Here is a 19341-nt window from a genome sequence, read left to right as displayed (position 1 = left end):
TGAGCGAGTGGCAGCTCTCCGCCTCCGCATCCAGCCAGTTGCCTTAAATAGCGAGGAGGTTTTTTGGCGTAAAGAGTTTTGGCTCGCAAGAGCGGCGAGGAGGGAGGGAGGGAGAGGCAGTTGGAGCCCAGATGATGTGAGGTGAGAGCAGAGCCCGGGATGCAGCCTCCACTGGGCTTTCCTGCTGCAGCTGCCTTTCCCTACCCGATAAACAACAGAAAAAGGCTCAGAAAAATTAAATTCAGATGGAGTTAATGGAACTGTGTTTTAAAAAAGGACTTCTGACGGTCCAGCTGTGAGGATACCTAAAAGCCACCCAAGCGTGATCTGGAGGAGGAGGGAACAAGCACCAGTGCTTTGGTGGGCAGAGACAAACTGGCTGGCGGCAGCTTCTGCAACTGGGCCAGAAATAATCATCCCAATCGATGCCCAGTGCACGGGGCCAGGCTGCAGGACTGCTAGGAATCCCTCCCCTTTCAGCTGCAGAGCTCTTACTTTACTCATCCATAAAATGAGGGTAATAGTAGCTAATTGGCGGGCAATGCTGAATAATTAACCCATGAGAAGTTTCAAGTCCTTGGCCAAAAGGACTCTGCCGGAGCCCAAACATCTCCCGGGTGGACTGAGCTCCAAAGGCAGCAGGGATTCGTTTGTCATATCACAGCATCACTTGTTTTTATCCCAAATAAGCCCTATTTCTGAGCGCCATCTCGTGCTGGCTCCATGAAACAGAGTCCTTGTTGTCCCTGCAGACCATCAACCCCACCTGAGCGGTGTAAACCAGCGTATCCCAGCTTTTCCCATCAGGCTGGCACTTCCCCAGTGATTTTACACAGCTGGAAAACCTCCCATAACCATTTCACTTTTTCCTAGCACAATGACTGATACAGGGCAGGACTCTGTTCCATGGGGCTGGCTGAGCCCTTTCTGGGTGTCAGCTTGTGGTCTCCAAAAGCCTGACTCACACATGGTTATACCTCTGCAAGCAAAATGACCCAGCCCAAGGCTACCTCTCACTCTCTCCTGGTGCATGTGCATTAATTCTTCATGGTGGGGTAACCCTTTTTTAGAGCTTTGCCGTATTTTCTTCTTCCACTCTGTTTCAGCCAGCTCAGGGAAAGGCATCGTTATCACCTATGCTTGGCTCTGTTGCATCTTGCCCTCATGTCCCAGAGATTCAGCAGTGATGCTCGCATTTTCCCAAGTCTTGCACGATAGAGAGCTGCTTTGCAGTGGCAGGGGTTGAGGATGGGGGAGAAAAAAGTCCCAAATGGCCACTTCAAGCACCTCCTGGCTCAAGAAAATATCATCTGCTGGGGTTACAGGGGCAGAGCCAAGCCCATGAGGCTCATCATCTTCTGCAATGTTGGAGCGATGAAAGAGGAAGCAGTAGGAGGGATAAAACAGGAGATGAAACACCTTGGAGGGAATTGGTGGAGCAGTGGCTAATGAGCTGTCGTTAGAGGACCGAGGTCTCCTCAGTGCTCGATCTCCATCCCGGCTAGTGTCCCCAGGCATGACTGAATTACAAACTGAGGAATCATTAGCAAGGCATGGACCTAGTGATTGTGCTGCCCTACTCACCCTGGGGGATTCAAGGGCTTTTATAAATCTGAATTAAGCCCTGAGGTTCATTCTATCTCCGCTGCAGATCAGGGCTGCAAACCCCAAATCCCAGCTGGACATTGTCCTCACCTCTCCAGGGCTTGCCCTTCAAGAGGGCAGGGTGGTGGCATGGCTGGAGGCTTTTCAATAATCCCCATCAGGAGTCTTTCCAGTCCCTCTCAAACATATTTGCAAGGCAGATGTGAGAGTAATCCTCCCTCCTGCACTGTGGACAGGCAGCCAACACATGGTGGTGATGGTGATGAGGTGTCTCTTTGCAGCCATGTCTTGGGTCGCTGTCAGCTGATGTGAAAATTGCCCTTTTGGAGCAATTTATGTTTGGATAGAAGGCTTATTCTAGCCTGTAGCCCTATCATGGAGCTGGGTGCATGTACCTCCCACCTGAGACAGGCATTTTGAAAGTGTTCCAGGATAAAATGATTTGTGGGCATGTTTGGAGGAGTCTGAGAGGTTCCTGTTCCCCTGGGGTTGGGCAAGTGCGGGTTGGGAGGCTGACAAACAGGAGGAGCAGAGCTCAGTGCACCCCAGGACCAGCTCTCCCCCATCTCAGCCCCTTTCTCCCCTTCCTCTGCAGGAGTGCCAGCTTCTCCCAAGCCACGAGATCTGCCTTCTTCATGCGGAGTGACACAGCGGTCCAGAAGCTCTCACAGGGCAATGGGCACTGCAGTGAATGGGGTTGGCGGGCAGCTCCATGGCTTTTACAGCCTGCCAAAACCCAGCCGGCACAACTCGGAGTTCAGGGACAGTGCATACGACCTCCCACGCGCCTTTGGTTCCTACACCCACCCCAAATCGAGCCTCACCAGCTCTGAAACGGATAACGAGGAGGTCTACACCTACAAGACTCCAAACAACACCCTATGCAAGGAGTTTGGGGAGCTCTCCACGGACTCCTACGACATCCCTGCCACCCCGCTCTCCGTCTACCAGATCCCCAGGACATTTACACTGGACAAGAACCACAATGCTCTGGCTGTGGCTGCCAGTGACTCGGCCGCCGCGCCACCGCCGCGGCCCCCAAAACCGGGGCAGACGGAGCCGCGGTGGGGCAGCCCACCCCAGAGGCCCCAGCCCAGTGAAAGCTTAGGGCTGGCCCCCATGGCAGCCACCATTCCCCGGAGAAATACACTGCCGACGGTGGAGAACAGCAGGCTGCACCGAGGTGAATTTGGAGGTGGGGAGCAGGGGGTGGCTTTGTCCTATCTAGCAGCCTTGGATGGGGTGATCCCACTGGGTTGCAGTAGGGATGGGGTGGCTGTTGGCATCAACCAGGGGGTTGAACACAAAAAAGCTCTCCCCGGTGAGGATCTGACTCTGGGTTTTGTATGCAACGGGCAGGGAAAGACATCCATAAGGCTCTGCCCACTGGAGCTGTTCAACTGTCTCTTGGTTGTGTTGTGCCTTGAACCAAAAGCCCAAACCTGCTTGTCCATGAAGCCCTTCACCAGATTTTGGTGATTTCAGTCATTTTTACCTTGCTTTTATTTTAATTCATAACCAGGCTTATCAGAATGTACTTCAGACTTGGTTTTGCTCACCAGACAGGTACATAATTTTGCGCACCTCCAAGGCCCAACATCCCCAGTGCAGCAGAGCCGCCCTTCCCATTGGCCATGGATGGGCTGTGGATGAACATGACCTTCCCAAACCTTGTACCTAGGATGAGATAGTTGCAAAGTAACTTAGAAGAAGTGGTTGGAGAGAAAGCATACTGTAAATGATACACACAGCTCTCTGAAATGCCTCTCCCATCTCCTACTACCTAAATACCAACATTTATTCTGAGATCAGACCAATGCTGAGAAGTAGACAGACAAGTCTAAGAGATTAGGACCCTATCCTCCCCTTACCGGAGGCTGACAGCCCTTATATCTGCTGAGGGAGCTGTAACAGAGTGCTCAACCCCATGTTGTCACCGTGATCTACCTTCTCTGACGTCTTTACCCCAGGGATTTTTCATTACTTTGACAGAACCAGGTTAGGTCTGTGCAGCACATGCAGTTGCATTGACACATTAGAGAGATGCTAATCAGGAGGGAGCATAGCAGGGAGTCTGTAACAGGGTAAAAAACATGCCTTCCCACCAGCATCTCAATCATCAAGAATAGATACTGCCCTCCCAGTACCTGGATTTTGTTTTCAGGGGTCCCTTATATTAGCAGTTGCTCTGGGACATGTTGTGCATTTGTGGTTGTGTTGCAGCTTCTTCTTGTGAGACGTACGAATACCCCCAGCACGGGAGCAGCAGTGCTGTGCAGTCAGTCGAGTCGATGAACGATGGGTACAACTCCTACCTGGTGAGTTTGTCTTGGAGTCGTCCACCACACTTTAGGCACCATTTGCACCTTACAGATTCAGAGACAAGTTGTTTCCAGGTTGGACCTCACAACCCAGTCCTGCAGAGCTAAGTCAAGAACGGTTTTATTACTGATTTCAGTTAAACCCATGGTGGCCTGCAGGGTAGAGATGGAGGGACAACCATTGAATCCAGCACCACATGAAAAGCTTTGCTTTGGGTGCTTCCACAGAGTGTATCTTCCTGGAGCTCTGACCCGAAAAAAGCACCCAGAAGTTTGGCTTCTTCCTGAAAGCCTGGGATGCTGCTGAGCTGAATTTTGACATGTTGCCAGAACAGCCTCTTTTGTGCACTTTCTAAGACTTCCTGAGCTGGAAATGACATTAAAGCAGCCTCTCATACTTCATTTTAGTCATGGCCAGAGCCCAGGGAAAAATTACTTTCCAGGTTAAGCGTGCTTCTGCAGCTCACTCTGATCATGAGAAGACGGTCAAGACTGGGCAATTAAGACCTTTCCCTGAACTCAGGATGTTGCAATGTCTTGGAAACAGTAGAGGTAGACCCTTTCAGTGTGAACTGATGACCAAGTAGGGGACAGACCATTCCTTCCCTCTGTGCTGAGATTTTAGAGCTGGTCTCACCTCAGGGTGTATGTCCAGTGATGATGAGATGAAGAGGGTTTATAGTGCTATGGGGTTTAGCAGTGTCTTTATGGTCACAGCACATCCTCCTGCTTGTCCCCCAGCAAGCCAAGGCAGCAGTGGCCCGCTCCCACAGCACCGACTCCGAGGACAACTACGTTCCCATGAACCCTGGTTCCTCACCCCTGATCCACACTGAGAAAGCCAACGACAATGCCCAAAATCTCTACATTCCCATGAGCCCTGGGCCGCATCACTTTGACCTGGTGGGGTTGTCCTCGGCCACCCTCCCCGTGCATAAAGGAGGAGCCATGGCACAGTGCCACAGACGGTTGAGTGAAATCCAGCCCCCACCAGTCAACCGCAATCTCAAACCCGACCGTAAAGGTAAGAACAGTTGTTTGTGAGCAAATCTTCACAGGAACCCTTCTACTCTTGTAATACTTCTAAATACATCAGTAGAGTCCTATGTGGTGTGTGCTTTGCTACTGCCAGCACAGTCAGACCTTCAGATCTAGATCTTCCCCAACCCTTTATTCTTTCAGGAGGACTATGGTGCAAATGCAGCTTTCATGGTGCTTGAACAGCCTATCTCAAACCCTTCCTGGCCTGTACAGGAGATACATGTCACAGGCAGGATCTCACCCCCTTTGCCTTCACCTCTCCCTACGCTCCACTCCAGAGTCTCTCTGTTGTATTCAGATAAACCAAATTCCTCCTACTCTTTCCTACTGGCTGGATCTAGACAGCTCTTACCTCAGGGCTTTGCCTACATCCTCCAAATCCCACCCCAAACCATCAGCCAGCAGGTCACCAAGGAGATGCCAAGGAGGAGGGGTCCCATCATTAGGGTGTCAGCACCTAACCCCATCTAAGTGCTAGGCAAGGGCTGGGGACAGAGCACAGCAGTCTTCTCCTCCACTAACGAACACTCATCATGAAAAGAAATTTATGTTACCCTGCGGATGTCCCTTCCCATTCCCAATGGGGAAACACTCTGGCTGGAGGCAGCTTAGAGCTGGCAGAGCCTGGTCTTGTCCCCATCTAATGCGTTATCACAGCTTCATAATTAATGTATTTATTATACTCTGGGGTTTGGGCATTTTTAGCAGATCTCCATTCCCTGGGATGTACATTGTCCTTTTGGGGCTACCCATCCACTTTGGGGCTGTGAGTCAGAGAAAGAAATTCCCCGTTTTCTCCCAGTCCTGGTGTAAATAAGTGCACGGATTTTGGTTGGGGGTATTTGTCATCAGCAAGGAGGGCTTGGGGGCTGATTAGAAGAATGGAACCAACCAACAATCTGTTGGGGACCCTCCCATGCCAATCATGGATGCTGAATTGTAGGAATGTGCTGCCACTGAATAAAGGCTTCTCCTCTCCCCAGCAAAGCCATCACCATTGGACCTGAGGAACAACACTGTCATCGATGAGCTTCCCTTCAAATCGCCGGTTACAAAATCCTGGTCCAGGCCAACGTGAGTAATGGTTGGGGTACAAATTCTTGCTTTGTTGCAACAGCAGATCTCTGGTCCTACTCTTGCTGGTGTCCACATGTAGCCACATTGTCACCTCTGCCACGGTTTAAACATCTCTGGCTGAATGCAAAGGGGATGTTGGATGCCCTTCCGCCTTCGCTTGCTGCAGAGGTTTCTTCTGGCCCACCATCTCTTTTTGCTGAAGGGGCGTGTTTCTCATGGGCCATCTCAAATCAAGCTAGAAGTGAGCCCAGACTTTGGATGCAGAGCCAAATTTTCCCAAAAGCTGGATGATCCCTTCAGCCCTCATTGTGCTCTTTGCCAATTTTAGAAACAGGAGCTGCAGAGCTGGGTCATGCCATGCAAACATCTGCACTGAGCTGAAAGTCCACTTTGCCCAACACCTTACCCCCCATCAGGGACCAGCAGGAGCTATCTGGGAAGAGGGGCATTTTATGGAGTAATTATATCCTAAAACATCCGGACACACCATGGCGATTTGGGGCTCAGGGTTTTCCTTGGTCACATCATGGCCAGACTTAGGACCTGGGTCAGATGGTGTTGAAAGGAGAGGGGCTCCTCTCTTGGACCCCTCACAAGCTTAGTCAGGTGTTGTAAGAGCCGGAGTCATATTTCCCCACATCACAGCTGGTGGGAGGAAGATAAATTCATTTAGGCCGGGATTTCACATGAAAGCTCAGCATGTGGCCAAGCAGCTAATTAAGATCTCTTGAAGACATTTCCTATTTATGGGATCTGACAACTCCTGGAGAGCTGTGGTTCCTGACACAGGACCTGTGGTCCACTGTGACTCATGACCCAGCTGAGCCACCCCAACTCTGCCACGCTGGGGGTGCGGGGCATTATTTCACATCCAGCCCTGCCCCCCAAAAAACTGCTGTAGTCTCAAAATGCAGGGTGACACTCGCAGGATCTGACCAAGCTGTGTTTTGATTGCCTTGAAAGCAAAGCCTAGCCTGAAGGAAGTCTGCAAAATGAAACCAAAGCACTTCAGAGCAAAGTCTGCTGGCCAAAAATAACAGGATTCGCACAATTCCAGTTCTGCTGCTAATTCGTGGTCTGATGTTGTCCAATGAAAGGCAGAAGCAAAGCTTGGCTGCTATGACTCCTCTAATAAATTGGATTGTGTGGAGACTGACTGCAGGGCATGAGCGCTGTGTGCTGAAATCACTGCACCAGGAAACAGCAAGCGGGTTTTGATTGACAAGACATCCGACCCTGGAGAAGCTAATGGATTTTTCCCTTATCAGCTGATCATACGACCCTGCCTTTACTGCAAGGCAACAAATAGCTTTTTAAGACGCAAGCTTTAATGCCAGACGCTGATTGCATTATGTTATTCTGTATAATTAGATTTGGCCAATTGAAAGCAAGACAATGCCTCAGAGGTTTTGTTTTCCAGCAAAAAATTTGGATAGGGCCCCACACAGTAAACAAATCCTGGAGCTGCAGTGAGGCTGGAGGTGAGAAGCTGCGATGAGGCTGGCCCTGTGTCTTCCACAATTAAATACTTCCTGTGAGATAAGAGTTCATGGATTTATGTAGCTGATAGCAAGAGTTATGGGTACATAGCAAGAAAAGTGTTATTAAGAACTCCTAGAAATAAAATAAAAAAAAATTAAAAAAAACCAAACCAAACCAAAACAAAACAAAAAAACAACAACAGCCAAACAGAACAAAAGAAGAAGACCAAACCCAGTGATTTCTGAACCATGGGAAGGTCAGGTTAGGAGAACCTCAATGCCACCAAATCTTCGTCATGCCCAGTCTCTAGATCTGAGCATGATGATGTTCGGAGGCATCATGTGCTGCCCTCTCCCGTCCCTCCTTGGCAATGGACAAGCAGCATCTACTACCATCGTTAACACACTGACCCTTGTCCTTACAGCCAGACCTTCCATGCCGGCTCTTTGCAATACTGTCGTCCTGTCTCCTCCCAGAGCATCACCAGCACTGACTCAGGAGACAGCGAGGAGAACTACGTGGCGATGGTAAGGGCCCCACAGCTAAGATATATGGTCCTGGCAAGACATATATGTTCCCCAGCTCTGCAAACACATTCCTAGCTCATGACAAGAGAGTGCTCAGATAGCACTGTGATAAACGTGGTGTACATCCTTCCATACATCCCTACATGCACGAAACAGTGGTTTTCAGTTCCTAAAATGACACGTCCCATTGGGGTTTTAACTGTTTATGAGAGCAGGAACATATATCATCTGCTTTGCCAGGAATTAAGAGGGGATAAAACCATCTATGGACTGTCACTGTCTATTTTCTTAATTTAAGTTGATTTTTTTCAGTTTGGTTTTTTTTTTCCCCTAATAGGTTCTGACATCATGTTTGTGTGGAGGGCAGGGGCTATCAGAGCAGTAGCAGGGAGTGGCACTGCTTACAGGGAGGGGATTTTGTCTCTCTTTGCAAAGCTGTTGACTTGAAGCATATTTTTCAGGCTGTGTAACTAAAGGGATAGAAGAAATCTGTGCTCTGTGTAGTGTGGTTGTGATTAGTGAAGATCCCAGAGCTGGTCTGGTCTCGCTGAGGTGTGGTTCCTGGGAAATGCTGAAGCTCATGTCTGATGTCAGGCATGTGAATAAAATCAGCACAAAGGCAGCAGAACTGCTCTAATACATAAAATCAAGAGCATGAGCTTGAAATATTTGTTAGCACAATATACAATATGTATAGTCCCCCAGGGGTTCTGCACATCCTGGTCCCAGAGAGGCAGATGAGAACATATCCAGGCTGCAACCTCTCTTAAAAGTACCACCAAGGCATTTTGTTGCCAGATTTATGTTAATTCCTTTTTTTTTTTTTTTCCTTCTTCCCATTTTAATCCTCATTATCTCTCCTGTCTCTTCCCTGCATTAGCAAAACCCCATTTCTGCTTCTCCTGTTCCTAGTGGCACCAACAGCCCAGCACCTAAAAAGAGTTCAGGGAGTGTGGATTATCTGGCCCTGGACTTCCAGCCAAGCTCACCAGGGCCACACAGAAAGGTATGGGGGATTTTATAAACTTCTGATTAAAAGTGATGCATTTTTTAAGGGTTTTTATGCTCATTGGCAACAGCATGGTCCAAAGCCTTGAGCAGGGTTGGTAATGTGACACAGTAACCTCAGAGGCTTGATTTTTCCTGAAGATTTGCTTCTGTATTTATTCTAGGTCAGACTTGGTCTCTGTTGCATATGTCTGCAGCCTTGCTGCAAGTTTCACAAGAAGCATGGATGTGCAGGGGTTCAGGGATGCTGATGAGACCAGAAATTCATCTGGAGATTGTATATTCAAAAGTTGTCAGGAGGTATCCCAAAAAGTACCAGAAAATTCTTTTTCCTCCTTCAGAACAACAGGTCCTCCAAAACCAGACTTAGGTTTTCCACCTGAGATACTTTCAGAAGCTCATTCAGAAAATGCTGGGCACTTGTCTCCTGCCAGTCAGGTGCTTTTAAAGGCCATTTGGGCAGGAGAAGTACAAACTGCTTTCAAAAAGTGAAGCTGATGTTCTAAAAGCTAGATTATGTTGAGCTGATCAAGCCATTGCCTGGTGAGAAAGAGCTGTGGGGAGAAGATGGGTTGGGAATGGGATGTTTCTGCCAAGCATCATGTGGAAATGCAGAAGGGGAAACTCCTAAAGACCCAGATGTTGGTGAATTTTCTCCAGGTTCATACACGGTGGAAACAAGCACCAGTCTTAAAGTGAATCCTAGGAAAATAGGGCAAGGGAGGGCCTCAGGGCATTCCCACATCCAAAGGAAACCGTCTCTCTTGAGGGGACAGATGAGGTTTAAAAGTCTCATATGATGGAGAATTCACAACCTCCCTAGCAAGACCACATACCAAGATGAAGAGGACACCCAAGGGTGACAGAGTGGGCTGGGATGGGACCAAAGGCAGGTCCTGCTGGTTACCACCCTGAGAAAACTGAGAGGTGGAAGGAGAGACTGGCTCAAGTAAAGCAGCACCAGAGCAAGGGGATGGTGAAGGACAAGGCATTGTATAAGCCTGTGTGGGAACCATCTGTGAGTTGGCCTCAAATTTCTCAAACACTGACTTGTTTCATTGGCAAAGCATCCCACTGGTTAGGTCTTTTTATGATTTGAAAGTTAGCCTTTGATTGTTTCTTTCTGCCCAGCAATATTTCTGCAGGCATTAGTTATTTAAATTACATCCCAACCTGGAAAAGTGGTTTTAGACCATTAGAAAACATCCTCTGGCTCCAGTTGCAAGCAGCTGGAGGGTCCTCTGAAATGCCTATAGAGGCAGACAAGTTCTACGACTCAAGAAACTACAGAAAAGTATCTCCTTCTTCCTCAACAGGTCTTGTGGGTGAACCTGCAAACATATTTGTTGTTTTGGGGATGAAAATAATCTATTGCCGTAGGCCTGTAGGTCAGCACAGCTAAGAAGGATAGAGCTGGGATTTTTATGTGTATCTATAAGAGTTCTTGAGCTCTTTACAAGAAAATGAGCAAGATACAACTGCTGAGTTTGAAATCTAAGCAGTTAGATACTACAACTGCAACCAAACATTCGTGCCCCAGAGCTGGTGGGAAGGTCGAGACCCAGGTGCCAGTTTCTACCCTTCCATTACACTGCAGTCTCATGCAAGCAAGATGCAGAGCAGACTGAAATCCTTCATCCAAGCCCCTTGGGGAGGTTAGAGGGAGGGTGTTGAGCTATGGAATCTGCAAGAAAGCGTGGGAGATGCCAGCGGCCTTGCAGCACCCTATAGTGATGCTGAGGGAAGGAGTGAGAGGGAAGAGCGGGGACCAGATGAGTGATGAGGCAGTGCCCATGTTTCTTCTCCCTGCAGCCCTCCACCTCATCGGTCGCCTCGGACGAGAAGGTTGATTATGTGCAAGTGGACAAGGAGAAGACACAGGCGCTTCAGAGCACCATGCAGGAGTGGACTGACGTGCGGCAGTCCTCAGAGCCCGCCAAGAACACGAAGCAGTAGCACCTGGGGAAGGCGGCGAAACAGGCAAATGTCTCAGCAGTTTTCCCCAGCTGGGGCCCCTCCAGGCTGCCAGCTCCACTTGGGCTGGATTTCTAAGACTTGTCTGTGGAGGTGAGGGAGCCTTCATAATTTTTTTTCATTTTAAGACAAAAAAAAAAAAAACTTATTTTCAGGGGAAGACTTGGCGGATACTGTTTGCCAGTGATAAAGACCAACTACTTTCGGTGGCTAGGTTTGTGCTTTAGCTGCTGGATGAACTATCCAGGAACTTCAACTCAGCAATACAGGTTTCACCCTACACATCTTTTGCTTACAGCTATTAAAGCCACCTTGTATGTGCTAACACTGCATCATCTCTCCCCGTCTTCTATTCGGTACCCCAAACCATACCATGCAGGTTTGCAGTAACTCTCACAGGACATAATTCCCCAGCTCTGATTCCCCACTCCCTATGGTTGCCTACTTCTCTACCTCCTCCCAGGCCCAAAACTGAGCAAAGACCATTTCTTTTGAAATCACTTTTGTTGTCCCATCTCTTGTAAATACTATGTTCAAAACCTCTGAGGGCTATTCTCCTGTTGGGACAGCCCCCATGGTTCTGGTTGTGATTGTTAACATTCAGGAGCTTGAAAAACATCCAGACTGTCCCACTGAGGTGACTTAGAAGCCCAAGACTTGCCCCATCATACACACACACATATATGCCACCATATGCTCACATACATAAGTGCATGCATGAAACAGCCAAGTTTGCTGGTGTGTCTTCTGCTGTTGATGTTCTCCAGCATCTCTCAGAGTCAATGGGCTGGAGATACTGGCTTTGGGTGGCAGAATTTAAGCACTAACCCACTGCCTATCTGAAACCAATTACCTGTGAATCTGGCCCCAAGAACCAAAATCTGCCCTTTGTGGCACCAAAAGAAACGCATAGAGTGAGAGTCCTACATCTGTTGCCGTCATAAGAAGCTCTGTGGTTGAGTACGAGGTGGACAGGGAGGTTCTGGAGACCCTATATATCTGGACTGGCATGAGGATGAGTGACAAGGGGCGAGTGGAAGGCTGTTGCAAGGACTGGGAGAAGTTGGATGCTGTACTGCAGAGGCTGGTCTTGAGTGAGAAGGTCCTGTGGAATGTATCTTGGAGGAAAGGAGTAGAGTAATTGGAATGTTGGTTGATGGTGAGGCCTTAGGCTTGGGAAGGGGCCAGTAAGGAGAGTCAGGGCAAGGTGTTTCAATATTAGCTTTGTTGTAGCATTATGGTTGGTTTGTGGTGCGTGCAAAGGGCTGGACTAGATATTTTCTCCCCATCTTCAGCAATGTTTCTTCAACACAAAAATGGCGCTTGTTGATGTTAACAACCCTAGGCTCTAATTATGGGCGGGAATCTGCTGTTGCCCCTATACAACATCCTTGACACATCCAGGCTTTGGGATCGCTCCCCAGACAGCTGCCAGGCGCAGAGAGCCAAGAAGGAAGAGACAGTTTACTGCAGAGATAATAATTCATGATCTCATGAAAACAGGAAGGACTAGTGATTGCCATGGAGCAGTCTGATTGCCAGACAGCAAGTGCTGACACGAATAAACAGGCCAACTGCAAACCAACAGCCAAATGAAGGAGACATTAGAAATATTAGGTAATAATATTTATCAAATAGCTGGAGCTATTCTTTCTGCAAGCTGAACTCCTCCCAGCACCACAGGCTCTATGTTCTACCAACACCACCAAGTTGTATTGATTATTGACGCTTAAGCATTAACACATTTGTTTAAGCTTGGCCTGAGTCTGAAAAGAGCCAGATGTCACCCACACAGGGACAGGATAGCAGTCTCCTAAGAGCTGCATGCTGGTAAAGTAAGTCTTGAACTTCCAACAGCAGTTTATATTTTCTTCTCATGTGCCATGAAAGGGAAGGATATTAATGGAAAGCTCTGACACCCTTTTTAAGACAATGAAGTGTTGGCCTTTTACAGAAATAATGAAACAAATATCCTAATGCTCATGGTGAAAATAATAATCATCTACAAAAAAAAAAAAAAAAAAGACCCAAAGGGGAAGATTTAGCACAGCCAGATGCTTTCTGAAGGTTGAGGAGTGTGTTAGAGCGTGCAAGGGCCCTTGCCTCTCGTTGGGGGCTTGCACGCTTTCATAGTGAGATAATGAAATTAAGACCAGAGTACAGTGCTTCATATTTCTATAGCCCCTTTCATCACTGTATCTCAGGGGAGACTAAACATTGGGCCTGACCCAGAGCCCACTGAAGCATGCATTCACCCAGCTGGGAGTGAGCTCTCCATCCCCACCCAAAAGCAAATGTGACTCAAGTGGGAAGCTGATTTTTTTCGTATTTCATCCTCTAAATTGTTAGGTGGACACAAAGGAAGGTGAGGTTGGGTCAGAAGGATTATGGTGCACTCTGGATGTATTTCCCTGCCAAAATTGTGCTGTTCTCCTTTCACACTAAAACGCAGCCACCTCTGGGGTGGATTGCAGCAGCAATTTTGGGAATAGCTCTTTATGCTGCTTTGGGTCTCTCTCAATAAAACAGTGCAACTACTCTCAAGATGAAACTGAAATCTTGAACTAGACCAAAAGCCTGGAGAAATCAAGTGGTAGCCTGTGCTCAGATTGAGTCTTTTTCTCCACCTGGGAGATGGGGAACATAACAAGTCCCAAAAGTACCCTGAAAGTGAGCAGGCGAGGGGGAGGCAGCAGCAGTAGTCATTTCTGATGGTGCAGTGGCTTGAGAGACATCACAACGGATTGGGGTGAATTTTTCTGAGTCAGTGCCCTGTGCTTCTATGCTGGGACTAGGTGCATCCAGTGCCCACTCCCAAAGCATTAATATTGGAAAAGCTCTTCATGGTACCAAAGAAACTAGTCCTTTTTCTCCACATCCCATAAATATCTTCATTTGTTTATGGGGCAAGATCTGGCACGGGATAGTTCTTTTCCCAGTCTCAGCCCACCCTGTTTTGATTTGCTTTCATGATCATACCCAGAAAGTGACCCTTTGCATTTGGCAGAGCAAGGACCAAAAGAGCCCCAAAGTAGCTATTTTGCAGCTTCTGGTTGCTGGTCCCTCTCTGCTTTAAAGTGAGGCCTATGTTTTCCCAGAAAGATATATTTGTCCATTTTTTTGGCCCTGCTAATCACCAGGCAAATGGCTCCTCCAAATTAAATATCAGCCCATAGACTCTATCCATTGCCACAGACATGACTATATCAACCCCTCCTGAAAGCCGTTAAGTAATCAATTGCTGCAGTGGAAATAGTCATTCCTGATGGTTGCCGAGCTGATTACAGCAGTCCCTGATGATTAATGTTTATGCAGTATTTAGTCTTAAACCATATTGAAAAGCAGCTGGTTTAATTACATGGACTGCCAAGAACTTTGTCCTGAAGGCATTGAGTTTATCACATCCACTCTATACTTGGATGCTCAAGTATGACTGACTCTTTTGTTAGAAATAGGTATTTTAGGAAGCTGAGAACATTGCAAATGATTCATTTTAATTACAATTAAAATGGCTTGAGTCTTCACGTCAGAGCCTGCTCTTCAGCTCTGTGGTCCCATTTAAGAAAAGGGATGTGCTTGCATATGTGTGTGTGTGTGCGCGCTCATGGAGAAGGGTTGCCTGTGGGACAAGCATCATGACCTCAGTATTTAGTTTTATGAAGTATCAAGGCCATTGCTCAAATCTCTCTCTGAGCTTTAAAATGACTAAGCTGGTGGTTTTAAAAGCAGTAGTCTCCAAAAGTGACTCCCTTGATGTGAGTGTGCAACTGCTGCTCATGGTTCCTCTGTCTGATGAGACGTGTGAGCTGCCTTGAAGCTGATTTGCTCTGAACTGACATATGAGTGTTTGGTGGGAAATACATTTCCAGCTCTAAGTGGATGTCAGGCTTAGGCTTAGACTCAAGTCGGAGAAAGAAAATATGTGTGAGTGCAGATTGTTCCAGATCAAAGCTAAGTATCTGTCAGATAGGGCCAAATCCAGAGCCAGAATCAAAAGATAGCTAAGGCTTGGGTTGACTGGGGTCTAACTGGGATGGATTTGGACCCAGGCCCACCAGCCACTGACTAAGGGTTATAAATGGGGTAACGTGGGGCTGGGAGGAGAGAAGGCAGGGGAGTTTGCCATCAAGACTTGAGTCTTAGTCCTCACCACGTGCTGCTTTGGCATGAGTCTCAAAGCGGATATATAGAGAAGATTTGTGGATTATGGAGTGAGGATTTGCTCAGTAAAAGCCATGCACTGGTGGGAGGGGAGCTCCCACCACTCTTGGGACTTACCCAGGGCACTTCACCCACAAAGGGGTCTTCTTGCCTGACAATATGATGCCTCGGTGCTCTGGCTTTCAGGGAGCCCTGGTCCATTCAGCCGGCTCTGATCTGCGCAGAACCCCTACCAGAAATGGATGGGGACCCAGACATCCTGGGAGACACCTTGCTGTGGGGCTCCAATGAGATGGTCATGGGGCAGCGGTGCCATGGCTTCACAGGGTTGTTCCACAAGGTGCCACCTCCATCCTTGGAGCTTTTCAAGACCAAGCTGGATCAACCCCATACCTGACCCTGCTTGGATCAGGAGGTGGGACTAGAGACATCTCTTTCCTCCAATTTACCCTGAGACCTTGTTCTACTGGGGCTGAGCAAAGACTTCTCCATGTGAGGGAAGAGGCCCAAGGTATTTCCTAGAGCCCTACAGCATCCGAAACAGGACCAGGGCCTCTTCTCTGGCCATGAAGCCAAGTGGCAAGGCACAGCAAAACCGCTAAGGCCATTCCTCCTAGTGAGGGGACCTAATCCACACTGGGGCCATCATTGCACCTGGGAGAGGGCTGGCTGGCCCAGTCCAAGTCATCCAGGACACGGACACACAGTCTGAGAAACTGGGGGACATCTTGAACCTGTAAACCTATTAGGATAGACATCAAGCCAGAGCTCTCTGCAGTCCCACACCAGCCCCTACACCCTGGAGTCCCAGTCCCTTGAACATATCAGGAAGAGTTGGCTCACTTTGGCCACGCACTGAGCATGGCTCCTTGGAAGGGGTAGAGCCATGCCCAAGTGTTATGTGGTGGTAGCCTTTGGTGCGAAGATGTTCAAATAGCTCTTAGGTCCTGGCCTAGGAGGCAAATGAGAGGATGGTTTTCTGAAGTCATGCTTGCACTGTGTTGATGTTTTCACGCCCCGTGAGGTTGCTGTTCTATGTAAAAGTTGACACTTACCCACACTGTGTGTCCCATTGGAGCAATGTAGTCTGGATGAGATGATGCAGTGGGGCTGTGCCAATGGAGAAGCCCTACTTGTAATGAGAATGGTGAAAAGCAGCATCCAAACCCAACCCCAGCCAAAGGACACTCATTGCCATTAAAGAGATGTCAAAAAATTCAGAGGGACCAGTCCAGCAGCAAATCACAAAGGCCAATAAAACAGTTTAGGGTCCCTGGTGAGTCTGCATGCCTCTCTTCTCTGCCCAGAAAGCACCAACCTCCCCATATGTACTCAGTGATCTTGCAATTGTTAATGAGGCTCTTGCATGTAGAGACATGCACCTTTTGGTCATGATTTCTCCTTGGCCTGAAGCAGTTCATCCCTATATCAGCTTGTCCTTGGTGTCTCATCCTTATAGTCGCAATTTTATCTCCTTGTTTGCAACTCCTAGAGTTGTACTCTTTATCAGGTTGCTACTTCAGTGGCTGCTTTTGAGAAAAGTTGGTATGTAGCAAGGTGTGACCAGGGAACTCTCCCCCTGCCAACCCACAGCCAGCTGGTCCTGGCACATGGTGTCCAAATTTTAACACCAAACAGCAACATCTGGAGCAGAAACTGGGCCACATGGCTCCGTCTCTTGAGCTAAAAGAGTTTCTCAGTGGACTTGCTTTCAATCAGCTGGCTTTTAATTTTTTTATGCAGCCTATTGCTAACATGTAATGGGTTCATTTGTAGGCCAGTGGGCTGACTATATGGGAGAGGTTTGCCCCAAGACCAAGAGATAAGAAACCATCTTTTTATTTGTTGTTCTTTGGATGACACCTCATTTTATTGTCAGGTGGGATGAGGGGGTTCAGCTGAACTCTGTATCCTGCTTTTTCTCCGGCTTGTAAAATGAAGATTTTTTAGCACTTATTTCCCCACCTCACAGATGCATCATGAGGTGTAGTTAATTGACCTCTAATAATGCAAAGAGGTGTTTTGAGTCTGTATGCAACATCCAGGCAGCTTGTGGTGGTACCCCGTTGTCATGCCCAGCATCACATGTGACACTGCACATCCCACTCTGCAAAACTCATTAAAAGCCCACATCCTTAATTACCAAGGTGGAAAAAACTCAGCAGAGTTTTCTCCTGAGCCAGGTGGGTGGGGGAAGAACCATTTGCACAGTTTCAGTGTTCTGCTGCCACATTGACCCAGAAAATACCACGTTTTGTTTGAGAGCCCTTTGGACGTGGTGGCTGAAGCACATCGCGGAGAGGGGAAGGAAGCAGGCCCCTGGGCTCCATGGGGAGCTCGTTGATGAACCCCGTAGGGTTAGGACCAAACCTTTAGATTAGTTACGTCCCACTCAACCCAGCCCTTGGCAAAGTCAAGAGGTTGACTTCGGCCATCGTTGCATGGGAACACACCCAGCCACATTAGGGTAGTTTTCTCCATTTGTTTCTTAACCTGCTGCGAGGGGGGGTCGGAGCCGTGGCTTTGAAGCCGTTGCATCGGCAGCCAATTCGCACAGATGTTTTTGTGTGTTTAAAAGCCTATGACTGTTCTTAAAGAGGAGTATTTTTTTTTTTTTTTCCATTTGTAGAAGGAAGGACAAGAGTAAACTGTGGCAAACTGTACAGTACGTGTCTTCTTGTGGTGTCACTGTTTGAATGGTTATTAAGTTTTCAAATCACTGTGGACAGCTAATCACTTAAGTTATTAATTTATTCTTCGGGGTTTTGTTGTTTGTTTTTTTTTTTAAGTAATTTGAAACAATTATTTATCCTGTAAATTGATCTTGAGTGAAGCCTAGATAATACTTTTTTTGCTGTTAATAAACATGGTACATGCCTGACGTGAAGGTGATCTCATTTTTAAGTACTGTATATGCAGCAGGAAAGCAACAGGAAAATAAAAGAATGATAAAAAGACATCTCTTACTGGTGACTCCCAGCATGGACTCAAAGTGGGGTGAGAAGAAGAGAATTAATGACCAGATCAAGCTGAGTTATACAGCACCTTTAAAGCTTTCAGAGCATCTTCCTAGCAAGTTGCCAAGTATCTCCTACAGCTTCAGGTGTCCTGTCTGTGCAATGAGGGCCTTTAGGATGCAGTTAGGGATCTTCCTGATACCAGAACCCAAACTGTGTGTTTTTAAGCAGTTGAAGTGAACTTCAAATTATATATCTGCTCCAGGGATACACTTTGGTGTGTGCAAGGTGGGGCCAAATGCTTCCTTCCTCACCCATCAGTAGCTCAACACTTGTGAGCCCCAGCTCAGGACACCACCCATAAAACCCAAGCACAAAACCAAATATTTTTCCCCAGAGTTAAAAGCTCAACACTACCCCCCTTCAAGACACTTACATCCACTTTTTTAAAAAAAATAGACACTTGGGGAAAGACACCTGCCTGCACCACAGTCCCTGTAACCCCCTTTTTTAGAGAGGAGTAGCATCACCTCACATCTGTAGCACACCTGGGATCCCAAACCTGGAGCTGAGGACTCCACTGTGGGCTCTCCTCAGCCAGAGACATGTGTGACACTAACGGCCTATGCTATCATATGTACTATAGTATATACTTTACCATATACAAGTATTACTCATTTCTAACACTAATACTAATAGAGTATATACTATAATTGGTATAGAATAGAAAGTAACATACTATGCTAATGCTATATTAGATTTCTGTAAGGCCTTTGATATAACCCCCATAACATTCTTACCTCTAAATTGGAGAGATAAGGGTTTGATGGATGGACTGCTAGATAGATAAGGAATTAGCTGGATGGCCATGTCAAAAGAATTGCAGTCAATGGCTCAGTGTCCAAGTGGAAACCAGTAATGAGTGGTGTCTCTCAAGGGTCCGTACTGGGATCAATACTATTTAATATCTTCATCAGTGACACAGACAGTGGGATTGAGTGCATGCTCAGCAAGTTTGCAGATGACACCAAGCTGAGTGCTGTGGCTGATACTCTAGAGAGAAGGGATGCCATCCAGAGGGACCTTGATAGGCTTAAGGAGTGGGTCTGTGGGAATCTCATGAAGTTAACAGAGCCAAGTGCAAGATCCTGCACATGGGTCAGGGCAATCCTCAGTATCAATACAAAC

General features: G+C 47.6%; 1 protein-coding gene across 1 annotated transcript in view; it reads left to right on the top strand.

Annotated features, from left to right (window-relative positions):
* The window catches only part of GAB2 (GRB2 associated binding protein 2), a 98100-nt gene extending 79947 nt beyond the window's left edge, over positions 1 to 18153 (top strand). Inside the window, 8 exon segments of the mRNA XM_042791983.1 lie at positions 2201 to 2291; positions 2293 to 2788; positions 3829 to 3923; positions 4668 to 4950; positions 5951 to 6041; positions 7951 to 8053; positions 8934 to 9059; positions 10874 to 18153. Of these exon segments, the coding sequence (XP_042647917.1) occupies positions 2201 to 2291; positions 2293 to 2788; positions 3829 to 3923; positions 4668 to 4950; positions 5951 to 6041; positions 7951 to 8053; positions 8934 to 9059; positions 10874 to 11017 (1429 nt within the window). The 3' untranslated portion in view covers positions 11018 to 18153.
* Positions 18154 to 19341: the final 1188 nt, after the last annotated feature.

This window comes from Tyto alba, unplaced genomic scaffold, assembly GCF_018691265.1.
Source record: "Tyto alba isolate M040663 unplaced genomic scaffold, T.alba_DEE_v4.0 Super-Scaffold_2, whole genome shotgun sequence".
Lineage (NCBI taxonomy): Eukaryota > Metazoa > Chordata > Aves > Strigiformes > Tytonidae > Tyto > Tyto alba.
The sequence above is the reverse complement of the archived record's forward strand: the minus strand, read 5'-3'. Positions and strand labels throughout refer to the sequence as shown.